The 22971-nt window shown below is 44.1% G+C and overlaps 2 protein-coding genes across 2 annotated transcripts; one reads left to right on the top strand and one right to left on the bottom strand.

Annotated features, from left to right (window-relative positions):
• Nucleotides 1-79: 79 nt before the first annotated feature.
• sdf2l1 (stromal cell derived factor 2 like 1) lies at nt 80-2994 on the bottom strand. Its single transcript, XM_004072820.4, has 3 exons — nt 2754-2994; nt 1077-1273; nt 80-937 (listed from the first exon to the last, which is right to left on the bottom strand). The coding sequence occupies exons 1-3, from the start codon at nt 2935-2937 to the stop codon at nt 659-661; spliced, it is 660 nt and encodes a 219-aa protein (XP_004072868.1). The 5' UTR covers nt 2938-2994; the 3' UTR covers nt 80-658.
• Nucleotides 2995-9926: 6932 nt separating this feature from the next.
• On the top strand, nt 9927-21431 carry marveld2 (MARVEL domain containing 2). The gene is made up of 7 exons (XM_011479691.3): nt 9927-10134; nt 12433-13666; nt 15681-15716; nt 15781-15959; nt 16275-16446; nt 16520-16570; nt 21012-21431. Exons 2-7 carry the CDS (start codon nt 12455-12457, stop codon nt 21111-21113), a joined length of 1752 nt encoding a protein of 583 aa, XP_011477993.1. The 5' UTR covers nt 9927-10134; nt 12433-12454; the 3' UTR covers nt 21114-21431.
• The last annotated feature ends 1540 nt before the right edge of the window (nt 21432-22971 follow it).

Raw genomic sequence — 22971 nt, 5'->3', positions numbered from 1 at the left:
CAGATGAGCCTGGTGTTTGTGTGTGTGTGTGTGTGTGGGGGGGGGGGGGGGGGGGGAGAGACAAACACCATTCATGAGAAATGACTGACACAAACATTTATTGTTGCTCCCTGAAATAAAAACAGCCCCACCCTCATTCTACAAACGCCAACATCTACTGACAAACAGAAATGAACCAGTAAGACCGACCAAACCGTGACGGGTGGGAAGTTGCATCCTGGGAAGTGTAGTTTTTATGCCTGAGAGCTGAAGGGGGTGAACATTTATGCAAAAAAAAGAAAAAAATCTTCACTTCAGTTCAAAAAGGTCAGCAGAGAGTTGAGAGGAGGCGGAGTCTGAGCCCAGCGGCTGCTGCAGTCTGAGCTGCACGGGAGGGGTCACTGAGGGGGGGCGCAGAACTGCTTCTGATGATCCAAAAAACCTGCAAACGGGACCCTAAAAGCCTGTTTGACAGACAGCAGCCGAGGACGGCGAGGCAGCGTGGCGCCCCCTGCAGGACGGTGCAATCAATGTGAAGCGGGGGCGGCTCCTTCCGTCATCCTTAAGTTCATAAAACAACCAAAATTCGCCTACCATAACCCCCACCCCCCCACGCCGAGGAAGGCGTGGCGTCAGCAGTTTGTATTTACATCCGGGAGCGCGGCGCCTGGCGCTGAGGTCAGAGCTCGTCGTGGCGCAGCGGCTCCATGCTGGGCTGGATGAAGACCCCCTCCATGGTGCGCCACCAGCTGTGCTGGGTGGGGGAGCTCATGCCGTGCACCTCGCGCTGGCCTCGGATGGGGTGTCCGTACTGCTCGCCCGTGACGCTCAGGAACACCTCGGTGCCCACGTGCTTGAACCGCACCGCCTCGTCTCGCTCCCACAGCACGCCGTCGCACTGGACCGTCCACACGTCCAGGTCGTCGCCCTGGCCGTTCTCGCCAAAGGCGCTGACCTCCTGCGGGACGCGAGACACGGATCGGTGACCTGCTGATCCGGACCACAACAGCACCACGGGAACACCCCACTGTGCCCGACACCAGAACCCGAGCAGAACCAGTTTAGACCCCTCCCCCTCAGCAAAGGGAGCCGCTTACCTGGTTGTTGGACAGCGGGGAACTGAAATGATGGGAGTGGAGGTTCCGGCCCGTCTTCATGTGCGTGATGCGGACGGCCTGGCCGCACTTGATGGGCGACCCGCGCTGACACGGACGGTCCGGTTTCCCCCGGATCTGCCAGTAACTGTTGGCGTCCTCGGCGGTCTCCACCCCGGTTACAGACTGCTGCCCGCTGCCTGCACACACAAACACACACGCACAGGTGAACAATGAAAATATTACCCCTTGTGCTATCTTGTGGGGTCCAGATAAAGCAGGTCTCTGCTCAAAAGAGTCTCTGAATCAAAGACCCATCAGGGTCCGGACCAGGAAGACCACCTGTGGGGTTGGAAAATCCCTCAGAGGTTCATGAACGCCTCACAGGAACTCAGGGATGGTCTTTGTGTTGCGTGAACAGCACCTGAGGGGAGTGGTTCGGTTTGTTCTAATGGAGGCGTGTCTACATTTTTTCAATCAAAATCTTTGTGATTCTGGAGCCGACGAAAAGATGCAGCTGGAAAAAGATTTGTGACAGAAAGTAAGTGGGCGGGGCCACAAGCTCTTTGTTTTCCTGGTCCGAGCTTGAATCAGGCTGAAAACGTCACACCTGGATGGCTCTGATACTGATCGCCATTTTTTCGCACCGCCAATGCTAGCTTGGGGTTGTGAAGGGCTGTAAGCTAGCAGGAGAGAGCGTCAGCAACAGTGAGAGACGGGGGGGGGCGAGTTATGTCCTAGAAAACGACACATTTGTATTGATTATGGATTGAAAAAACATCATAATCCTGATTAAAAGACTACTAGGAACGCGGTTATAGTAGGACGTAAGTATTAAATATGATTGCCAGTACTGTTGGGCGGAGCTTAAATAAAATGCATCCAACAAAAAGCAGTTTCATATTTCACCAGAAGGGGGCAGCAGTGCAGCAGCCACACTCATGCGCTCCTGTTCCACTGGTTAGTCTGCAGCAACAGTTCAGATTTTATTTTTGCTTTTTGTTTTTACTCCAGAGGTACAAACATAACTTTATACATTGAATCCTGTGTGGTCCACCTATATTATGAATTATCTGCACCCCCAAATGACCCCCATGAGACCACAGCAGAAACACTAATGAGCTTTAATATTTTGCACGTTTGTGTCATTTAACTGTTACTTGTTTGGAATTTAAAACCTTTTTTTTTAAATCAAAGTATTCAAAATCATAGTAAATCCGAGAGACCCCCAGAACCGGAATGGCAGCGGCACCACATGCCCATCTGTGATCCAGGCAAATGATTACCCCCCCTCTCCCAATAATAAATATTTGTTGTCACATTTATTTACATTATTATTCTGGTAATGCTTATTGTTCTGGTTTTGTTCATATTTTAATGATTTGTTTTTCAAACAGGATACTAACTTTTTGCATAAATTATTTGAAATGATGAATTGTAGGTGGTGAACACCTGTTAAAGGGGCCCTTGTTTGCCCCCCCAGCCCCCAGAGAGGCTTGTGACGCCCCTGTACGCAGAAACCCTCCGCAGGGTGAGCAGAACCTCCGTAGTTCGGCCCTTTCAGTCCACATGTGAAACGGGTCTGCTGGGTTCTGGATTGACTGCTGTACTTTCGCTTTAAAGAAGTCCAGTTTCTGAACAGAACCGGCACCTCCTCAGTGAACGGTGACGGTCTCTTACCTGAACCATACTTGACGTCGTGTGAATGCAGCCGGACGTTATGGCGCGTGTTCAGCAGCTTCACCAGGGAGCCGCACGTCACGTGGTTGAGTTCCGGTTCTTTGGCGCCGCAGCCGGAGCTCAGTAGCAGCAGAACCGACAGAACCGAGGCAACAATCCCGCGAAAAGCGACAGCAGCATCCATCTCTGACCTGACTCAAACACACCGGCACCAGCAGGCGGGACTTTCCTCCCGCACTCCACCAATCACGACGTGCCAAGTCCCTGTCACGTGGGCTCGTTCTCGCCCGTGATTGGTCACTGCGCGCCGATGTGCCGTCACAACATTGGTGACAAACAGGAAGTGAAGGACTGAAGGATCCCTTTTCAACGTTCATTCATTAAATTGTTCTTTTCACACTCACTCATTGATCCATTAATTATTGATACATTCATTATTCATCAAATAATTAATTCAAAGAATAAATTAGTCAATCGAATATTTATTTTTTGTTTGTATCGATTGATTCATTCATTTATACATTTGTCAAGGAATACTTTTTGAATGGTTTGTTTCAAAAATATTTGTTAGCGTTTACGAAGATTTTAATCATGCTTTCATTTATTTTTCTTCTGTTATTCATTTATGCAGGGCTGCCAACTTTTCATAAAAGCTTGGAGTGAGACTCAGGAAAAATAAGTCTCTATACGTCAGCAAGTCCTAAGACCAGTCTAGGGTAGTTTTGTGACAGTGTAATTCTTTAAATAAAGCACCACGAGGTAAAAAAAAAGAAAATTGAAAGAGCAACAAAAATCAATGATTCACTTTAAAAACATGAGGAACAAACTAAACTACATACTAAGACCAGACACAAGGCAAATTTAAAACTCTGTTCCCTCTAGTAATGACCTTTGGCGGTTTATGAGGCGTTGAGAATTCTAGTAAATGGCTCCCACTTGAAACACGGCTCAAGGCCTGCTGTTTTAAATGTCATTATCGATGATAAAGTTTCCTCCAAGGCCAAACTGTTCCTGGTCTTGGTTTTGTTTACATCTGAGGGGAGCAGCACCAGGATCATCTTTGCATGGTGACAAGCCTCTGGACCAGTCTGGCTCCTGTAAACTGTCAGAAATAAATAACATACAGTGCAATAAGCTATTAACTATTTCTTGTCTTTGTAAAGAAAAGCATTAGTTCAGTGCTTTCTCCACCATTCAATAGGGACAAGACCCAATTCTTTGGAACTTTTTTCTGTTAACTTTTTTAATATCTGCATTTCAGCAATGAGAAAATGGTTTGGCTGACTATGAATTTCTTATTTAATAGCATTTAGCATATTTCCTGTTGTGTTTCAGCACAGGCTGCGAGTAAAATCAGGCCACATTTGTCTCTGTCAGTTTCTGTAACATATCTTCAGGCAATCGTCATGTCTACTGTGTCTTATTGGGGTCCTGTTTGGTCACTTACAACTAATGAAATTGTATTATTGTTCTGTTTTGTCTTGCTATGTATGATGGATGCCTCGAGTTAAATTTTCTGCAGAGCAGAACAATATTTTTAAAATTTACAATGCCTTACAATTCCTTTGACTAAATTTACAATAATGTTTGTAAAAAATGTTACAATGTTTGATTTTAAACATCTACCTAGGGACTGCAGATGGAAAATAGCCCTTTGGCTAACTGGCATATTGACAGGAATGTCTATTAATATGTGCTGTCCCTGTATCAAGTAAATACATATAAAAAAAAAAAAACTTTGGTGAAGTTAGTTTTAAGTTGGATCCCCAGTGGGGTTTCTTAGGGACCGTCAACAAGTTAAAAGGGCATGATATGGCAAAGATTTCAGATCAAACCCAAAACTAAATGCTTTGCAAAAAGAAACAAATTACAATGAAAGATTCCCTCAAGTTCTATTCAAAGGATTTTGTTTATTTTGCAATGTTTTTATGAGAAAAATGGTTTGAAGTTAATATTCTGATATTTTGTTCAACAGCTCCTAAACCATGTGACTTTATGATTCCAAATATCTGGCGAATTGTGGCTCCAACATACCAACATCAGACACACTAGATTGTTTTAAAATGATAGATGATGAATATTTTTATATACATTTTTATATCTAAATTCCAGAGGTTTGCATATGAATTCTGGTCATCTTTTTCAATAGCTCCCAAACCACGTGACCCAAAGAGATGGAACCAATGCCGAATTGTGGTACTGATGTCCCAACATCAGACACACCACTTTATTTTGCAATCATTCATGACACAAATTTAATGTGAATTTTTAGATTAAAATTTCAGAGGTAATTCCACGCCACAATTCGAAAAATTGCAGCGACCTGGGAGCTAGCCCCGCCTTCAGCCCCCATGATTCATGGGAAGTGGGGAATCTTGGTGTGAAAACCTTGAGTGAGAGGGCTGGAAGTAGAAGTGACATCCATGCTGTTTGGGTTGCTCGCGTGTGCTTAAATAAATGGGCTTAATGCTGAACAGTAAACTTTGATTTTCTGCCTGTTTCTTCCTCCCTGAGGCTGTCCAAGGTCATGAGGTGTATGAGGCAGAGACTTTGGAAAGCCATTTTAACATTGAAAAGCTAGACTGGATGTGTATTGCAGATATCTGTATTTCAGGTTTGCCTAGTCATAGAGAACATTCCAGATATCTGCAACTGCATTCTTCCTATCCATAATTGTAATTTCAGATATCATCAAAGATATTATTCCTAGGACAAATGACATCACTTTCACCATTCATTTGCACGGGGTTTACAAGTACAGATATCTACAATTCAGTTGCAGATGTCCACTTTATGAATTACGGATATCTGTAACTGAATTGTAGATATATATAATGCAGTTTTGCCTAGTCAAAACTGCATTATATATATCTCTATCGGTCGTTTCGACTAGTCACAATTACGTTACAGTTATCTTGAATTACAATTCCGACCATCCAAAATGTAATTACGACTAGTCAGAAAAACGTTGGTGATATCTACAATGTTAATTCCGGATGGTCAAACTTAACTTTTTAATGTTAAAATGGCTTGCGATACAATGAAGCCACTTCATTAGCAGCTTAGCTTTCGCTTCCCCGCCAAAGTGACGTAACGGCTGGGTCGGTACAATTTAGTTGCACTTGTTAATTTGTTGACGGTCCCTAAGAAACCCCACTGGGGATCCGCGCAGCACGTCAGTGGAACATCCAACCTAAAGCTAACTTCACCGCAGCCCGAATTCCCACTGTGCAGAAATCCAGTTAGTGCGGTTAAAGGGGCAGGTGCGTGTGTGCTTTTTGTGTGCAGTCTCGCTGTTCCAAAGGAGAAAATTAGACAGTCAGAGGGTAGTTTGTGTGGGCATCCCACGCGGATCCCGCGGGCTCTTACGTATCACGTGCACGTCCCGTGCGTAAAGCATTTGCGTGCGGTCAGGGAGTCCGTGCCAAACACCCGCAGCACCCGTTTATTCCGCTGTGCGGGAGTATGGGAGTAAAGCTTTAGTGACCAGTGGTCTGTGCGCTGTTCGCTCCGCTCCTGTTCGCTCCGGTAACCAGAGCCGTTACAATAATGAAAAACACGATCTGCGTCTCCACGTTATGTTTACAAGATACTCAAAATGAAAAATAAAAAGGTTTTAAAACGAGTTATCCTTAAAGTCAGTTAATAGTATTCAGAACTAATTGCCACAAAAACTCAAAATACATACCTGGAAGGTAAAAATCAAAGTAGAGGGACTCTGATGACGTTTAACTTGAGAAATGATGATGCGACACAGTAATGGTATATTGCGCGCGCGCAGAAACCATGCGCCCACCGCCGTGCAAACAAAGAATCCCACTTAATGTAATGGACTACTCACCACAGTCTCTGCAGGCCTAAGCTATGCTTCAGCCTGAAAAAATCATTTAAAAAAATCAAACTGGAAAAAGTGACTTTAGGTGCATTTCGTTTTTAGAAATAGAGGTGTGGCGTGAGAGATCAATCAAATGCGTGATAGTTGGCAGCCCTGTTTCATGTGGCCTATTTATTTACACCGAATGTTTGAGGATCTATGTTTGCCCCTCTTTGTCTATCCAGTCCTTACGGGCGCACTTAGCAAAAGGTAGTCTATTGAAGTATACTGCTAGTATACTTAGTTCAGTGAGGCAGTGTACTTGAAGTTTACTGTTTATATACTATCTATAAACTTAAAATGTTCTAATTTAGTCTGAAGAAGTATTCAGCCAGTATGCTTCCTCTACACATGCATAGTCTGTCGTATACTCGATATACTTATACTGCAATATACTCAATAAAATAAACTTTACATGTGCTACATTTTGCTAAGAGTGTTGTGGATTTGGAGCCAGTAATTGCTCTAGTTCCCTGTGGTCCTCTGTGGGACGGGCTCTATAGGACCATAGAGTCTGATGTTTAGAATAGAATAGAATAGCGTGTTACCATAAATACTTTACCATAAATGGTTTTTAAAAAAAACACACTTCAATTTGAAAGTATTTAAACATTTAAAATCTTTAACAGCAGCGTCATTGATCACTTTTCCTGAGGTGGCAGTCAGACAGGTAAAAAAACTGAAAACAAAGGAAAGTTGTAACGATAGAAACTTGAAGAGCTTGGAGGAGGAGCTGTGGGGGAAAAACCGGAGGTGCTGAGTGACGTTCTGTCCACCTGAGAATACTCGTCTTCATTTTGAGCCCACAGCTCTTCCTGCAGAGGTCAAAGGTCTCCCTGTGATTATCCATCACAGCTAAAGACTCGTCCTGCTTTCTATGCACAGCCGGAGCCCCAACAAATCTGTGAATAGTTTTTCTGAATCTCTGAAGGTTTTTCACATCTTGTCTGAAGTGAACTCCTGCTTCTGATCTGAATCATCTTCTCAACAATGTTGGCCATCTTACAGCTAAAAACAGAAATGGCGTCATGGAGTCCCATCCTCCTGTTGTTTGCATGAAGCATTAAGAAAAGCAAAGTGTTCAGAGGACCGCTCCATGAAGAAAACCTTGGAGATTCCAGAAAAGAGCAGCAGATTTGGAAGTTTTATTTTTTTGTGCATCCTTGCAGAGGTGAAAATATTTGTCTTCCTGTCAGCTGCTGATCATCTGAAGATTACACATAAAATGGTTTCCAGCATGGTTTCAACTCTTTAGTTTGTTACAAACATCATCCCCCCCTTTAGTTTCACACAGGTTTCACATCCTGTCTTTTAAGGGGCGGAGTCTGTCCGTGCATTCATGGGCGTGGTCTCCTCCAGAAATAAACAAATGTCCTCAGAGAGACGTTTGAGTGCTGTGGGAAACCCAGAGGAGCAGGAGGAAAAACACGTGTGGGGTTTGAGCTGACATCCTTCAGGTGCTGAACAGAGACAGGGTGAGGAGGAAGAGTTTAAGAGTTAGACAACATAAAAAAAGAAACGTGAAAAGCACCTGTAGGCTGTTACACCTGCTCTCAAGCTGATTCCTGACGAGGCCGTGTCCAGCATTCTGTGTTCTGTCACGTTGACAGAGTCACAATCCTTCAATCATCCACTGACTTCTGCTGCCATTTAAAAAGGGACATCACACTCCAGGTTCACTACATCAAATCTAATCAAAGATTTGCTTGGGACACGTTTCCCACAAGCAAGGTAAAACGTTATAGAAGAAAAAAATATAAAAAAGACAAATTCAGAAGCCAAGAAGCAATTTAATGTAGAGATTAAAACGTAGAGTCATTTCCCTTTGAGAGCAATAACAAAACTGAAACGTAAAAGAAAAACAAACTAATGCTGTTTACAAATGATGTTGTAGTGTCATAATTAGAGGTACTTAAAACACTTAGGAAAAACAATGGTGAAGGAAATATTAGTCACTAAAAATGTGAGAAATGCATCTGCTCAACACAGCTCCAACCTGAGTCAAAACGAAAAGTAGTCTATTAAAATTTACCACAAGTATACTTTGTCTTTACTAGAAGTCACAATGTATGCTTTAAGTTAACTATATACTATATATATGTAAGTACTTTAATACTAGCTATACTTATACTCAGGTACATGTAATAAGATAAACTTCAAGTGAACCACTTTTCGCTAAATTCTTCCTCCTTTTTCATACATTTTCCTGCTGCTCTCAGCTCATGCTGATGGCAGAACTGTTTGTTATAAACCAGTCTGATAAAATACTGAGTAGCTGTCAATCACTGTCACTCCCAACAAATTTGACAATGACCCCCCCCCCACCAAGACACATCTGCACAGCTAACGTGCTAAATGTCCAAGATATTTGATAGTTGAGGTTTGTTCCAGAGGCTTTCCACAAAGCTTAAAAACAGGAAAGTTTACATTTTTGTCATCTTAGGTCCTTACAATCATTATTCTGCTTTTAGAAGGATTGTAGATAATATCAAAGTCTCTGCCATAGTCAGAGCAGACTTTTAAAAGTGTTTGTATCCCAAAACTGAGATGAAGCATCTGTGTTTGCTGTGTATTTATTGAATCCTCATTTGTAACTTTGAACCAATCAAGGTTCTCTGTAAGATCATTATTTTCTTTGGTCACAAGAGATAGTATATTTGCCACATTTAAAGAGAAGACTACTGGTATGTGATCTGAGGAAGCCAAATTATACAGGATATCCATATCACTCAGAGAAGCATGAGCATCCGCAGTACAGATACAGTGGTCCAGCCATGAGGTGGAATGCCAGGCATCACTGATATAAGTAAAGCTTGTCTCTGGGAGAAGTATTCTACTTGATAAAGTGAGATTATTTTCTTTACAAATAAGAGATTAAATGATTACCAAATATTGATGAGTTATTTGAGAGAACAGCATTAAAATCTCCCATAACAGTTCTCCCATAAGTCGAGCTGCTATCCTCAATAAATGTTTTTATGAATGCTAATTTGTGTAAGAATTCATCTTCCAATAGATAAGACTCATGGGGCATGTAGACATTTAGAATTATAAATTTCTTATCACCCATGTTAATTTCCAAGCCAACAGCCCAATCAACATTAAGTCTCACATTAACAACAGCGTCATTCTTAACATTCCAGAGGATAGCCACGCCCCCAGGAATTCTACCTCGAACAAATCTTGTGCTCAGAGCCCCACAAAGCCCACAGAAGAGGACAGGTGACCTAACCGTCAATAATACTATGAGGATGAGGAGGTCTCTTCCTTAAACCACAGCTTGAGAGCAGTTTGTTAAATACGTTTGTATTGTTGGCTGAGAAAATTATTCTATCTTAGTTTGAGTGAATAGTGACAATTCTGACACTGGAGGAGGCAGTGAACGCACCACAAGGCTTGTCAGACTGGCTAGGGGAGTCTGGGTGACGAGGACACCTGTCCTTCCTGTCTCCAGCCAAACCCGGTTCAGTAGGAGCACGGCAGAGCAACGCAAAGAGCCATCAGAAGGTGAGTCTCCCAGATGTCCACGGGAACCGGATGTCCCCCGTGGATCCTCTGAGTGGGGACATGTTTGGACAGCTTTTCTGGGACTCTGTGAGCTCAGGTGTTGTTATATCAGGAGCGCAAGCCGTGGGTGTGTGTGATGAAGGTGAAGAGTTGGCTCGTGGGCGGTCAGGTCTCAGTCAGGGTTAGAGGAGAACTCTTATATGGAGGGGCAATGTTTGGGGGGGGGTCTTTCCATTAAAGCTGAATCAGCTGTTGATGGTGGCTCAGACTTGAAGAATACATGATAATTTTACCATGTTGGGCTTCTCTATGATGTGATTGACGTTTTTCTGCAGACAGACAGTGATGATGGTTTTCTAAGCACAAAGCTGATCAGGCAGGGGGTGTGGCCTGTTGGTCATCTCAACTGTAGGACAATAAACACAATTATTCAGAACAAATAATTAAAATTACTTTCAATGGACTTGCGACAGATCCAGGGTGCACCTGGGACAGGCTCCAGCAACCGCTTGATCCTAAAAGGGATTTAGTGGGGTCAGACAATGGATGGGTGGAAAGGATTAAAAACTTCAACTGTATTGTTAAGTTTAAATTTAAGTCCCATTAGTTATCACACTCCTGGTGTGAAGTCAGTTATTTGCATTGGACCCATCCTCTGAGGAAGCAGGGAGATGCAGACACAGCCGCGTTTGAGAACCTTTTGGGTGGTTCGCCCCCCCCATAAAACGCAGGGAGGCATTGGGTCCCTATTTAAGAGTCTGATGTCTAAACCAATAGTGTGATATGAATGGTTTGGAATGACCATTCTAAAAAAGCTTTTGTGGTTAGAATGGTTTTAATGAATGTTTTTTGGCGTTTGAGGAACTTGAGGACTTATTTTGTCACCTGGCTTTGATTCACTGTAGCATCACAATGTGGTCACACTTTGGTAGACCACCAAGTACATATCTGTATTTTAGTCCCGCTCCAATCATCTTTTGATCTATTTCCAAAGCATTTCCAGTGCTCTTGTAATTATGATTATGACGTATTTAAAAAACTGTCATTTTCTAGGACATAGTTTCTGCAGAGCCGCAGGAGTTCCTTAGAAATTCAACTCTGAGTTGTGGTGAAACATTGGCTTGGAGCAACCCCGCCCCCCTTCCTGCCACCCATTTGCAGGAAAGCCACTTTTACATGCTCCCCCACTCACACCCCCAACCTAACAGTGGCGGTATAATAATAAATATATGTACAATTCCTCCATTATAAGAAAAATGCCATGAGAGCATTTTTAAAAACACCAAAAACACAATTTGTATTGGAGTGGGTCTGTAAACACTAACCCTAACACATGTATTTCTAGCATAGTAAACCCTTTCAGGTTACTTATCTCAGCGGTCCTCAACCTTTTTAATGCTGCGGACCGGTATGATGCAAAGATTTCACGGACCAGTCTTTAAAATGTGGAGGACGATTAATGAAGCAATGCTACGACAAAGGAGGAACAGAGACGTGACAAGACGAACCCTGAGCTTTAACATGCATGTCATCGTACATCGCACAGGTCTCATCATCATCCCCCCTTCCAACACTCATGGTGCTACAAAAAAGTGCTGTCTATTAAATGTAGCTTTCTTTTTTTGGAAGTCGAGGGCTCCACTTCTGTCTCCTGGCTGGGCGTTTTCCCCTTGGCAAATAACTTTCCAAAGAAGTTTGTTTTTTACTCATTTTGCTAGCTCCTGGGTTTTATTATAGTGGTAACCTATTGCGTGACCGAGAAGAGCGCCTTCGCCTGCGTCAAGACTGACATAGACGGATGTAACAGAGAATCTGGCAATTTTTCAAAATAATAAATCTTTCAGATTCAGAAAAAATTAACCAGAAGTAATGTAAGTTATTTATTCTTTCTGTGCGGCCCGGTACCAAATGACCCACGGACCGGTACTGGTCCGCGGCCCGGGGGTTGGGGACTGCTGGCCTATCTAATAACAATTTTTCTTTTTAAGTCACTTTTTGTCAGTTTTAACCCCTTTGTAGAACTAGCTAAGTCCTACAGAGACCATACTGTTCGTGAGACTGGTAGGGTCTCTCATGGGAAAAAGGTCCTGAGTGATGAGCCAGACAAAAAGTGGTTCAGAACCCCTTTATGAGAAGTACAATCAAAGATTTTGTAACGTTGCCTGGATTGGTGTCACTGGGGTACAGGCCTGGGGTTGGGGCTCCTCTCATGGGTCCCGTTCAGGTCCGCCCTAAAAGAACAATGTGGGACCAATCTCCACTCTGCAGAAGAATAATCTCTTGTGTTTGGTCCCACAGAAGGCACACAGTCCTGGTCCAGATGTCTTCAAGAGGGTTTGGAAGGTTCGACAGAGCCAGGGACTTTACAATTTATGACGAGGTTACTGCAGACCCCCCATATCTGGATACCCAGCTACCCCCGCCACCACCACCAACCTTAAATGGAATGGCGAAGGTGCCAGCATTCAGCTTGGACCCCCTTCCCCCGCCTCCTCTTCCTGAACAGCCAGCAGTTGGGCCAGAGAGCTTCTACTCCCCCAGTGACAGTGAGCCCCCCGAAGGCGACCGCGACGCCATGGACATCAAGCCGGTCCGCCGCTTCATCCCTGACTCTGTGAAAAACTTCTTCGGTGGCAGCAGCAGAAGCCAGGGCTCCAAAACCAAGTCTGTCACCCCTGCGCCCTCCAACCATTCCTCTGCACCTTCATCTAAAACAAACATCAAGTCCCACACCACAGGGGGCGTGCCCTGCTCACCACCTAATTCCGCCCCCCCATCCCCTTCCCTCCCAGGCTCCAGCCGTCCTTTCGGCAGCTACCAGAAGGAGCATGAAGCACTGCTGCTGGGTGCAGAAGCTCGGGACATCATGTCCACTGCCCCCAGCAACACCTCCACCCAGACCTACCAGGAGCGAGTGGAGGAGTACCACCTGCGCTATGCCTACATGAAATCGTGGGCCGGCCTGCTCAGGATCCTTGGCTGCGTTCAGTTGCTGCTGGGCGCTGCCGTGTTCGCCTGCGTCTGCGCCTACGTTCACAAGGACAACGAGTGGTTCAACATGTTTGGCTACTCGCAGCCACAGCTTTACGGAGGGCTCGGCGGCGGTGTCGGTGGATACGGGGCCAGTTACTACACCGGTCCCAAGACACCTTTTGTCCTGGTGGTGGTTGGCCTTGCCTGGATAGTGACAATTATCCTGGTCGTCATGGGAATGACCCTGTACTACAGAGCCATCCTGCTGGACTCGTCCTGGTGGCCCCTCACCGAGTGTTCCATCAATCTGGTTCTGGCGATTCTCTACATGTCTGCAGCAATAGTGTATGTTATGGACACCACCCGTGGAGGTCTATGCTACACACCTGTTTTCAACAATGGCATGAACGGTGCCTTCTGCCGCACGGAGGCCGGGCAGACTGCAGCCATCATCTTCCTCTTCATCACCATGGTGCTGTATTTCATCAGCGCAGGAGTTTGCCTGAAGCTATGGAGGCACGAAGCTGCCAGGATGAGGAGGGAGGCGTTTGCACAGGAGGTCTGCTTCACAACCAACACTTCCTCACTGCATTGTCGCATGCTTCACCCCCCTCTAGCTCATGTCAAAATACAGGGGGTGCTGTCCCTGTTTTTGAAGATCAGTGTCCTGCTTGCTTTTCCTAATCCCCTCTTCTGCTAAATTATATGGATCACATGTTTTTAGTGAAAAAGAAACGCCACAGAGGCCAATGGGGGTTGGAAAAGAAACAGGACAGTGAAAGGAATTGGACACCCTGTCTCAGGGTGGCTTTACACCTACGTCCTTTGATTCTGTTAAAACATCAGAGTTCCTTTCCTACACCAGTCCAGACCAAGTGTGGACCAAGAGGCAGTCTTGGACACCTTTTCCACTTCCAAATGGACTAGGTGTAGTTTACTTTACATTGGAAATATGAACCACTCCTGTTGTGGCCCGATTTTAAACATTTTTGTAACAACCAAGCTGCTGTAGCTGAACATTTGGAGGATAAGGAGCTTTGGACGCTGAAGCCATGAGCAGTGGACAAACCGAACAACAAAGAATTCAGTTCCTCTTATATTTGCGCAGATACTTACAGTACAGACCAAACGTTTGGAAACACCTTCCCATTCATTTGAATGAGAAGGCGTATCCAAACCTTTGGTCTGTACTGTACATAACACAGCTGCTAGAATAAGCACAAAAATGTACAAGTAGATTCCACATTTAGCAAAAAATGATGTAGTCTGGTTTATAGCTCCTGAACAGAGCTGCAGTTAGGCAAAGATGAGCTTTAGATGCAAGAGTTCTGCTGGAGAAAGAACTTCAAAGATTCCGTAGTTTTAATGGTTTTAATGAGTGGCTTCTGTCATTTGAGGAACTTGATTGGATAGGCTAGCATCAGAACGTGTTAAATCAGCGTTAAAAACTTTCAAAGATTGCCCTGATTGTTTTTTGGAACTTTTTCTCATGATTTATGCTCAAGGAGTGGAGCCATTGTCACACACTTGCCTCTGTTCCCAAACTTTAGTCTGTGAACCAAAACAAACGTAAAATAACTTAAATCCAAACTCATTCTGAAACAAAGTGGCGTACGTCTTTTGACAAATTTCTTTTGACAGCCTTGGTGTTTGGAAATCTTGAAGCTAACTTCTCAGGTTTTAGCCGGGAATGGCGTTTGACAGGGAGAAATTGCTGGTTCAAGTCTTGGCTGGGCCCTGTCTGTGTGGAGATTGCATGTTCTCTGTGGATGTGGGTTTTTCTTTTTTTTGTTCTTTAGGTTCTTTCCACAGTTTAATCGTGTTTAACTGATTAATCAAAGACATATGTTTCTGTTAGAAGTGAGTGTGATCCAAACCTGTCCAGGTTTAACCTGCCTTCACTTGATGCCAGCTGGGATATATGAATATTGGATATCATCATCATAAGACTACACAACATCATCCACAGCATATCTATCTATCTATCTATCTATCTATCTATCTATCTATCTATCTATCTATCTATCTATCTATCTATCTATCTATCTATCTATCTATCTATCTATCTATCTATCTATCTATCTATCTATCTATCTATCTATCTATCTATCTATCTATCTATCTATCTATCTATCCATCTATCCATCTATCCATCTATCCATCTATCCATCTATCCATCTATCCATCTATCCATCTATCCATCTATCCATCCATCCATCCATCCATCCATCCATCCATCCATCCCCTTTTGGCGGCACGGGGTTCCTGGAGCCTATCCCAGCTACTGTTGGGTGGAAAGAAGGAGCCTACCCTGAATAGGTCATCAGTCTGTTGCAGGTCACATAATCATAACACTGACCTTCACACCGTGAAGTTTGTGAAGGTGTGTCCAAACTTTTAGTCTATACTGTAGCTCAAAGCTCCCGTCTTACTCTTGAGGAGCTGATGACATGAGCTTTCAGACCTGATCCAGTGCTGCTTTTCTTCAAAATGTGTATTAAATCCAGAGAGAAATGACTGACATGACCTCTGCATGCATCTGATGCTTCTCATATTTTTCTCATCTCTGCCAGATGAAGACTGTCGGCTCTTCGATTCCACTGCCCATAGTAAGTTAACCCTTTCTGTTTCCGAAGCTTAGCAGCAGTCTAAATTCTTCCTTCTGTTCGGCAGCTGGATTCGGTCTCTCGGGCCTCCGACCAGACGCCTCTGCCAACTGTCCAGCCCGACATCATGGATGCACAACATTTCCCTGTGGGGTCTTCCTTAATGACAGCAGACCCAGAGATCCTTCAGGGTCACATCCCAGCTGGTCACATCCCCAAACCCGTGGTCATAGCTGACTATATAGTGTGAGTTCTGTCTTTTCCACAGACCTGTTGTTTGTTTAATCCAATTTATTAGTTCAAACTGAAAACTCATTAGTTTCCCCCCCTAGTTTTTGTCTTTCCTTAACACATGTGGTTTTGAAGCAGACATAACTTTGGGACTTTAAATGTCCGTTTTCAGACGTTGTGAACAGTTGTGAAAGTTGTCTTTAAATCAAGATTTCCTGAGCCAGTGTGTAAAGGCTGGCTGGCCTCTTAATAACCTGAGTTCAAATAGAAACAGAACAGGTCAGCATTGTTCAGCATCTTAAGAAGACTCTCTGCGTCCTGTTTGCCCAGGAAATATCCCAGTATCCACTCGGCTGAGGATCGGGACCGGTACAAGGCTGTGTTTACTGACCAGTACGCAGAGTATCGGGATATCCACAAAGAGGTTGAAGTAATGGCCAAGAAGTTTGAAGAGATGGACAGAATGATGCAAGATCTCGCCTCCAGGCCATCCAGCCAGATGGTAAAAGCAGCTCCGTACTGAGCATGCTCAGACACGCCTTTATGCACACAGGCTGATGGTAGTTTCATTACAGGAGCAGGAGCGCATCAACAAAATCTTAAAGGAGTACCAAATGAAGAAAGCAGTGAGTAACCTTGTGATGTTCAAACTCCTAGTTATCTGGAAACATCTGGTATATTAACAGTCTTTCCTTCTTCCTGTTGCTTTGATTTACACTGAAACCACACTTCTTACTTTGGTGGAACAAATCCTTAAAACTGTTGCAAAACCATGTTCCACTTCTTTAGTGATTCAGATAACTGCAGATCCTGCAATGATAGTACTTGACAGGGCAACAGAACCCAAAATACCAAAACATGTGAGAAACACAAATAAAGTTTTGCTACTAAAGAAACCTGGATCAGATGTTTCACCATGCTGATACACCAACAATAAAAACAGGGCTGTTTAGACAAATTAATGAATAAACAGACGAGTGAAAGATTTCATGTAGAAATTAGTAAAACACATGAATTTACAGTTTAGGAAACAAATATGTGATCCTCCTGTTTTTGTAGGTTTTCCCTCTTGAAGAGAAATTGTAAGTCTGTCGTCTTACTGTTAATTTGAACAAAAATAGAATATCAAGAAATCCACGTTCTCACATTTATTTGCATTTCATTGATAGAAATAAGTATTTGATCCCTCCTGCTAGAAAGACTGGTAAAACCCTTCTTGTCAAGCACAGAGATCAAAGGTTTCTTGTAGTTGATGAGCAGGTTTCTGCACATATCAGGGGGAATTCTGGTCCACTCCTCTTTACAAATGACTCCAAATCATTCAGATTTTGTGGCTGTTGCTTAGCAACTCTGAGCTTCAGCTCTCTCCATAGGTTTTCTGTAGGGTTGAGGTCCAGAGACTGACTGGACCGCTAATCTTGATCTGGTTCTTCTTCAGCCGTTCATTGGTTGTGTTGGCTGTATGTATTGGGTCATTATCCTGTTGGAAGAACCATTCAACACACGTTTTAAGCCTCCTGGTTGAGGTAACGAGGTTCTTACTCAGGATTTGATGGTACCCCCCCCCCTCCCCACACACACACAAAATCATCATGTTTCCACCTCCATGCTTGACAGCGGGGATGGAGTTGGGGTCGAACGTGAATTGTTGAGTTGATGCCACAGAGATCTGACCACAGCAGATCTCTGTTCTCATGATCATGAAAACCCCACCAGGTCAGATCTGGTTTGGAGCCCCAGACCTTCAGGTGGATTGATGGCCATGTTGCACCAACTGTTGTCATGGTAACCCCCAGCTTGTTGCTGATGGTTTTGCAGTCGATTATGGTCTTGTGCAGGTCTACAATCTTCTCTCTTTAACCCACTGAAAGCTCTTAAGTCTTTCCATGTTGGAGAGTTTGGAGTTTGATGGACTGATTCTGTGGACAGGTGTCTTTCTACAGGTGAGGAGTTCAAACAGGTGTCTTCAATTCAGGTGACAGGTCTAATTACTGAGTCTAATTGGTCTGTGTGAAGCAGAACTCTTAATGGTTACTGGGGGACAAATACTTATTTCCCCTCAGTGAACTGCAAATAAATGTATATCAATTCTTTAAGTAGATTTATTGATTTTCTATCTCTCACTGTTCAATTAAATTTACCATTAGGATGACAAACTGTTTCTTTTTAAGAGGGAAAATCTACAAAATCAGCCAGGGATCAAATACTTATTTACTCCTCTGTATGTATGAACAGTTGAAGGTTTGAATGAATTGAAAAGTAAATGAGTGAACATGTGAGTTCATGACAGATGAATACATGTAGAATTGAGTTACCGTAAAATGAATTAGTGAGGGAATTATTGGACAAATGAAGAGCTGACATAATAAGCAATTTAATAAAAATGATGAGATGAATCAATGAATAAGTTATTGTTTACCTTTCGGCTTATACCATTAGAGGTTGCCACAGCAAATCAGCTATCACTAATTTGCACAGGTGGTTTGGTAAAGAATTTTATACCGGATGCCCTTCCTGGCACAACCCTGAAGTTTCAAGGCACAGGGAGACCCAACAAATTATTAAAACTGGACAAATGGCCATACTTGATGTTCTACTTGTAGAACCAAGCTCAATGTGGTTTGACTACGTTCCCCTCTCGTCATTCATACCTAAACTGTCTTTGATTGCGGGTGTGTTGGGCGTGTAAGTGATATAATCGCTTCTGTGTTTGTGTCTTTCTGCCACTGCTGCTGGAGGCGGAGCCTCACAGTGGCATGAGTCATGGTTCTGACATCGGAACGCCGCTTGTTGCTTCTGAGAAAACTGTCAGTCAACAGAGATCACCATCTGATGATGTAACAAATTGGAGTTTCAGCCTTACTGAAACCAAATGACTGAAACTCTCCTCCAGGACCTCTGAAGAACTTTGTCACGGTGAACTGTGGTTGATCTTCCTCTTGGACAAATCAATCCATTTAACGGCTGAGGTTTCCTCCACTGAGCAGCAGAGGACAACAGTGAAAGATAGAGTTTCAGGTCAACTGTGGAAAATAATAATATTACATTTTATTTACTGGGCACCTTTCTCAAAACTCAAGGTAGGGATAAAAGCATAATTAAAAAACACAGACGATGAGTTAAAAGCTTAAAAACACAGGTGCATTACAGTCAGGAAGAGTAGGCAAGTCTGAAAAGGCTGGAGATGAAGTAACGGAGAGAGTCTATAATCCGGAGGCTGGTGGGGGGTGGGGGGTGGTTTTCCAGAGTTGTGGGGTAGAGCAACTGAATGCCCTGCTCGCCACGGTGACAAGGCTGGCAGTGGGGATAACAAGTTGAAGGGAGGATGAGGACCTGAGGGAGCAGGCGGGAGTGGCGACTTGAATGAGGTCTAAGGGGGGGAGGGGGGGTTCTGAATGGCTTAAGGCCTGTTCACACCGGGACGAATTTCGCCGGCGATTTTCGCCGACGTTTAACGCCTCGTGACTAAACAAAGGGCACCAATGAGAGTGTGCACACCGACGCGAAAAAACGCCACGCGACAAAGCGTCAAAAAAAAAAAAACGCCTCAGGTTCGTTTTTTTTTTTCGACGCGTCGCGTCGAAATCTATTCGACCAATGAGAATGGCGCTTTTGCACACGTGTATGGAGCTTCTGAAGTTACAGTAAAACACAACTTGGGGGCGCTCAAACACATAACTGCCTTGCTGAGCACACATACCAGCGAAGAAGATAAACGCCAAGTAGCGTCAACACTGCCGCAAAGAAATAAGGACGGACATTCTTAAATATCCCCTTACCAAGTACCAGTTGGAGCTACTGATGCTTGAAATATTCATGTTTTCTTTGTATTATTCTGACAAGCGCGTAAATACTTGCTATCTTCTTCTGAGTGAAAAGCGACTTTAAGAAGCGTAAAGTTGCGCAGCGCCACCTTGTGTACAGGAGTATTTCTGTTTACATTAAGCGCCATCTAATGTCAGGGAATGAAATTGCATGTTCACTCGGCTCACCGTCAGCGAAAATCGCCTGGGTGTGAACACAAAAAACGTGGCGAAAAACGCTGGCGAATAACGCCTGGCGAATATTCGTCCCGGTGTGTACGGGCCTTTAAGTGGCCAGAAGGAGGATTTTGTAGGTGGCCTGGTAGGTGACAGGTAGCCCGTGAAGATGCTTGAGTACGGGTGTGATGTGATGGACGGAGGGGGTCTGAGTAATGATGCGGGCGGCAGAGTTTTGGACAAGTTGAAGTTTGTTGAGTTTTTTGTGGGAGTCCAAACAATCTCCTTTGACAGCTTCATTTTCCCCTCCCCTCAAGTTAAGTGCCATCCTGGACCACCTACTTCCACCTTCGGAACAACTCTGTCCGTCCCTCAGCCCTCTTTCCACTGCCGTACTGGTTCACAGCCTAGTAGCGTTGTTGGTTTTAGTGAGAGTGGACTTGAGGTGGGAGGGTAGAGTCTGGTTTGGTGGAAATGTAAAGCTGGGTGTCATCTGCATAACAGTAAAAATGTATGTGATGTTGACGGAAATTGTGACCAAGGGAAAGAAGGTGGATGATAAACAGCAGGGATACCAGGACAGAGCCCTGGGCACACCTGTCATGATGGCAACTGTAGGGGAAGTAAATGACTTTAATTGAATGGTGTGGGTGTGAGTACGGCCAGGATGGAGCCAGGAGGAGGTCATTGGTGATTTTGAGGAGGACTATGTTCAGTACTGTGAAGTGGAGACAAGCCAGACTGGAATTGTTCACATAGTTTATTGCCAGAAAGATGTGTAGTGATTTAAGCGGCAACAGTTTTATCAAGGATTTTGGAAATGAATGGGATATTTGAAATAGGACGGATGTTGTTGAGGTTGGTGAGATCTGAACAAGGCTTTTTGAGTTGGGACATCTCAGGTCACCTGTGAAAGAGTACACACAGTTCTGTGCACCCACAGCAGCCGTGGGAGCACAGAGAACACAGCAGTGATGAACATCCGTGTCTGGAATGAATGTTTCTCAGAATCCTTCCTGCTGGTGGAGTTTCTCCGACTTCCAAGAAGCTTCAGAAAAGCACTAACTTTTTGTTTTTGTTTTTACAGGATCCAACATACCTGGAGAAGAGGGACAGGTGTGAGTACCTGAAAAATAAGCTCTCCCACATTAAACAGAAGATCCAGGAGTACGACCAGGCCGCTGGTTAAATTCCCATCCCTGCCTTGCAGCCTGTTGAGGTGCACCCCATAGAGGATCTTTGTCATGCATGAACTTGTTGCTGTTGGCTCGAGCTGCATCTCCTCAAGCCTGTGAGATCACAGAACGCTGGTCTGAAACCCCCCCATGAGGTTCTTTGGATGCTTCCATTAAGAGGACCATGAGTTTTCAGATCCCAGATCCCTGCAGGATCGCCTCTACGGGGATCTGCTGTCATGTGGAGGTTGTTCTTCTTCCATTTTGTGTATCTGTTTTTATTGTTTCTGATATTTCATACTGCTATGAGCCAATAAAATCTTCGTATTTTACGTATGGAAACAGCAGTTTGATCGCAACAGGTGGAGAGCAGAAGATCAACCTGAACAGAGGAACTAATAAAGATCTCCACATTTCTTCTGCGTGAAACTGGGCGGGTCCTGTTGGCGACATTTATTGTGGTTCAGTCTAAACAAAATGATTTAAATGTTGTGCTGAAGTCCTGAAACAGACACGTGGCTTTGGATCTTCAGCACAGAAGAGCTGATGATCCGGGGAACCCAAAGTCTCAGTGTATGCTTGGGGAACTGGGTCCAAACTCAGGGGGATATGCGGACCTCACCCTTCAGAACCGCTCTGTCAGAACACCTCATCAGCGGTTCTCTTGTTTTGCGGTTAACTGACGGATGTGGAGCTGCTTTGTGATCTGCAGCCTCTGCATCTGTTGGTTTCCTGTGGTTCCTGCTGCTCTGGGTTCAGGACCTGCGCTGCAGCAACGGACGGCCTTCAGAGGTCGAGTTAGTAGAATTCACTGATTCATTTCATTCCTATGACCCTCAGAATGAATAAAAAAGAAAATGAAAAGGGTCACATGTTCTCTGCAAAGGCATGAATGTTCTAAACGTTCATTTTCTGGTTCTCGTAGGAAAAAATCTGTCGCTTTGAGATTACTTTCCTTGCGTGTTCAAAAAGTCGTGAAGAAGAAACCACTGGATTCTGGATTAAGATTAACAAATTTATTTCCCTAACAATATTTCTAAGACAGAGTAAAACAAAAATAAAACAGACGTCCGGGTTCCCAGTTTCAGAGCTTGCACAGCGCAAAATTACCAGCGTCTTAACATGCCAGCCTGTTGAGAACAAAAGGGGTCTTCTTCGTCCCGGTGTTTTGACCTGTGGATTCAGCCCCCTCCTCCGGAAGGAACATGGCCGCCACAACTCCTTCTCTGGATGCTCGGATTGGCTGGCCGAAAGGTCTGCCTACTTCCTTCAGTCCATACTTGGAATCACAGCATTTGGTCCGTGCTTCCTGCTTCAGACGTCCAGGGGGTTATTTCACAGACGGACGTGTCCTACCCCCAACTGTGTCCCCATGGGGGTCCAGCACAGTCGCAGGAACTCCCCAACAGGTGGTAGATCCTGAAGCTTTGTTTTCCACATGTGAGTTGGCTCCTTCAGAGGTTCCCACACATTGAATCGGATCCTAAAGGTAATTTAATTCAGGTCCATGTCAGATCTACAGCCAAGCTTTCCAGATGGTCTTAGAAGATCAAAGACTGTTTTCTCCTGAAGGGGGATGAGTTCGGAGCTGCAGCATCAAGACCTCTTTACATATGCAATGTTAAGGAAGTCCCTTTTAAATTCAAATGGCGGGAACCCCACACAGTAAACCTGAAAGAAAACCTTCAATGAAATAAAGATAAGATAAAAAGCCTAAGAGAAATAAGGACCACAAAAATATAAATTCCTTCATTCTATATAGTGTTCTAGTGGTGTGGGATGGGGGGGGAAGGTTTAGGAATATTCCACTTGGGATCTGGGAGGTTTATTAATTTTACTTTATCAATTCTAAATGTAAAGTAACGTCGAATT

This window comes from Oryzias latipes, chromosome 9, assembly GCF_002234675.1.
Source record: "Oryzias latipes chromosome 9, ASM223467v1".
NCBI lineage: Eukaryota > Metazoa > Chordata > Actinopteri > Beloniformes > Adrianichthyidae > Oryzias > Oryzias latipes.
This window is presented reverse-complemented; position numbering and strand designations above follow the sequence as displayed.

Bases quoted from the DNA above. Each gene is read 5' to 3' on its own strand.
- marveld2 (XM_011479691.3), top strand. From the start codon at position 12,455: ATGTCTTCAAGAGGGTTTGGAAGGTTCGACAGAGCCAGGGACTTTACA. The intron at 15,717-15,780 runs GTAAGTTAACCC...TCTGTTCGGCAG, and splicing joins CTTCGATTCCACTGCCCATA to CTGGATTCGGTCTCTCGGGC. The intron at 16,447-16,519 runs GTAAAAGCAGCT...GTTTCATTACAG, and splicing joins CCAGGCCATCCAGCCAGATG to GAGCAGGAGCGCATCAACAA.
- sdf2l1 (XM_004072820.4), bottom strand. From the start codon at position 2,937: ATGGATGCTGCTGTCGCTTTTCGCGGGATTGTTGCCTCGGTTCTGTCG. The intron at 1,274-2,753 runs GTAAGAGACCGT...TTGTGTGTGCAG, and splicing joins CGACGTCAAGTATGGTTCAG to GCAGCGGGCAGCAGTCTGTA. The intron at 938-1,076 runs GTAAGCGGCTCC...CGCGTCCCGCAG, and splicing joins CCCCGCTGTCCAACAACCAG to GAGGTCAGCGCCTTTGGCGA.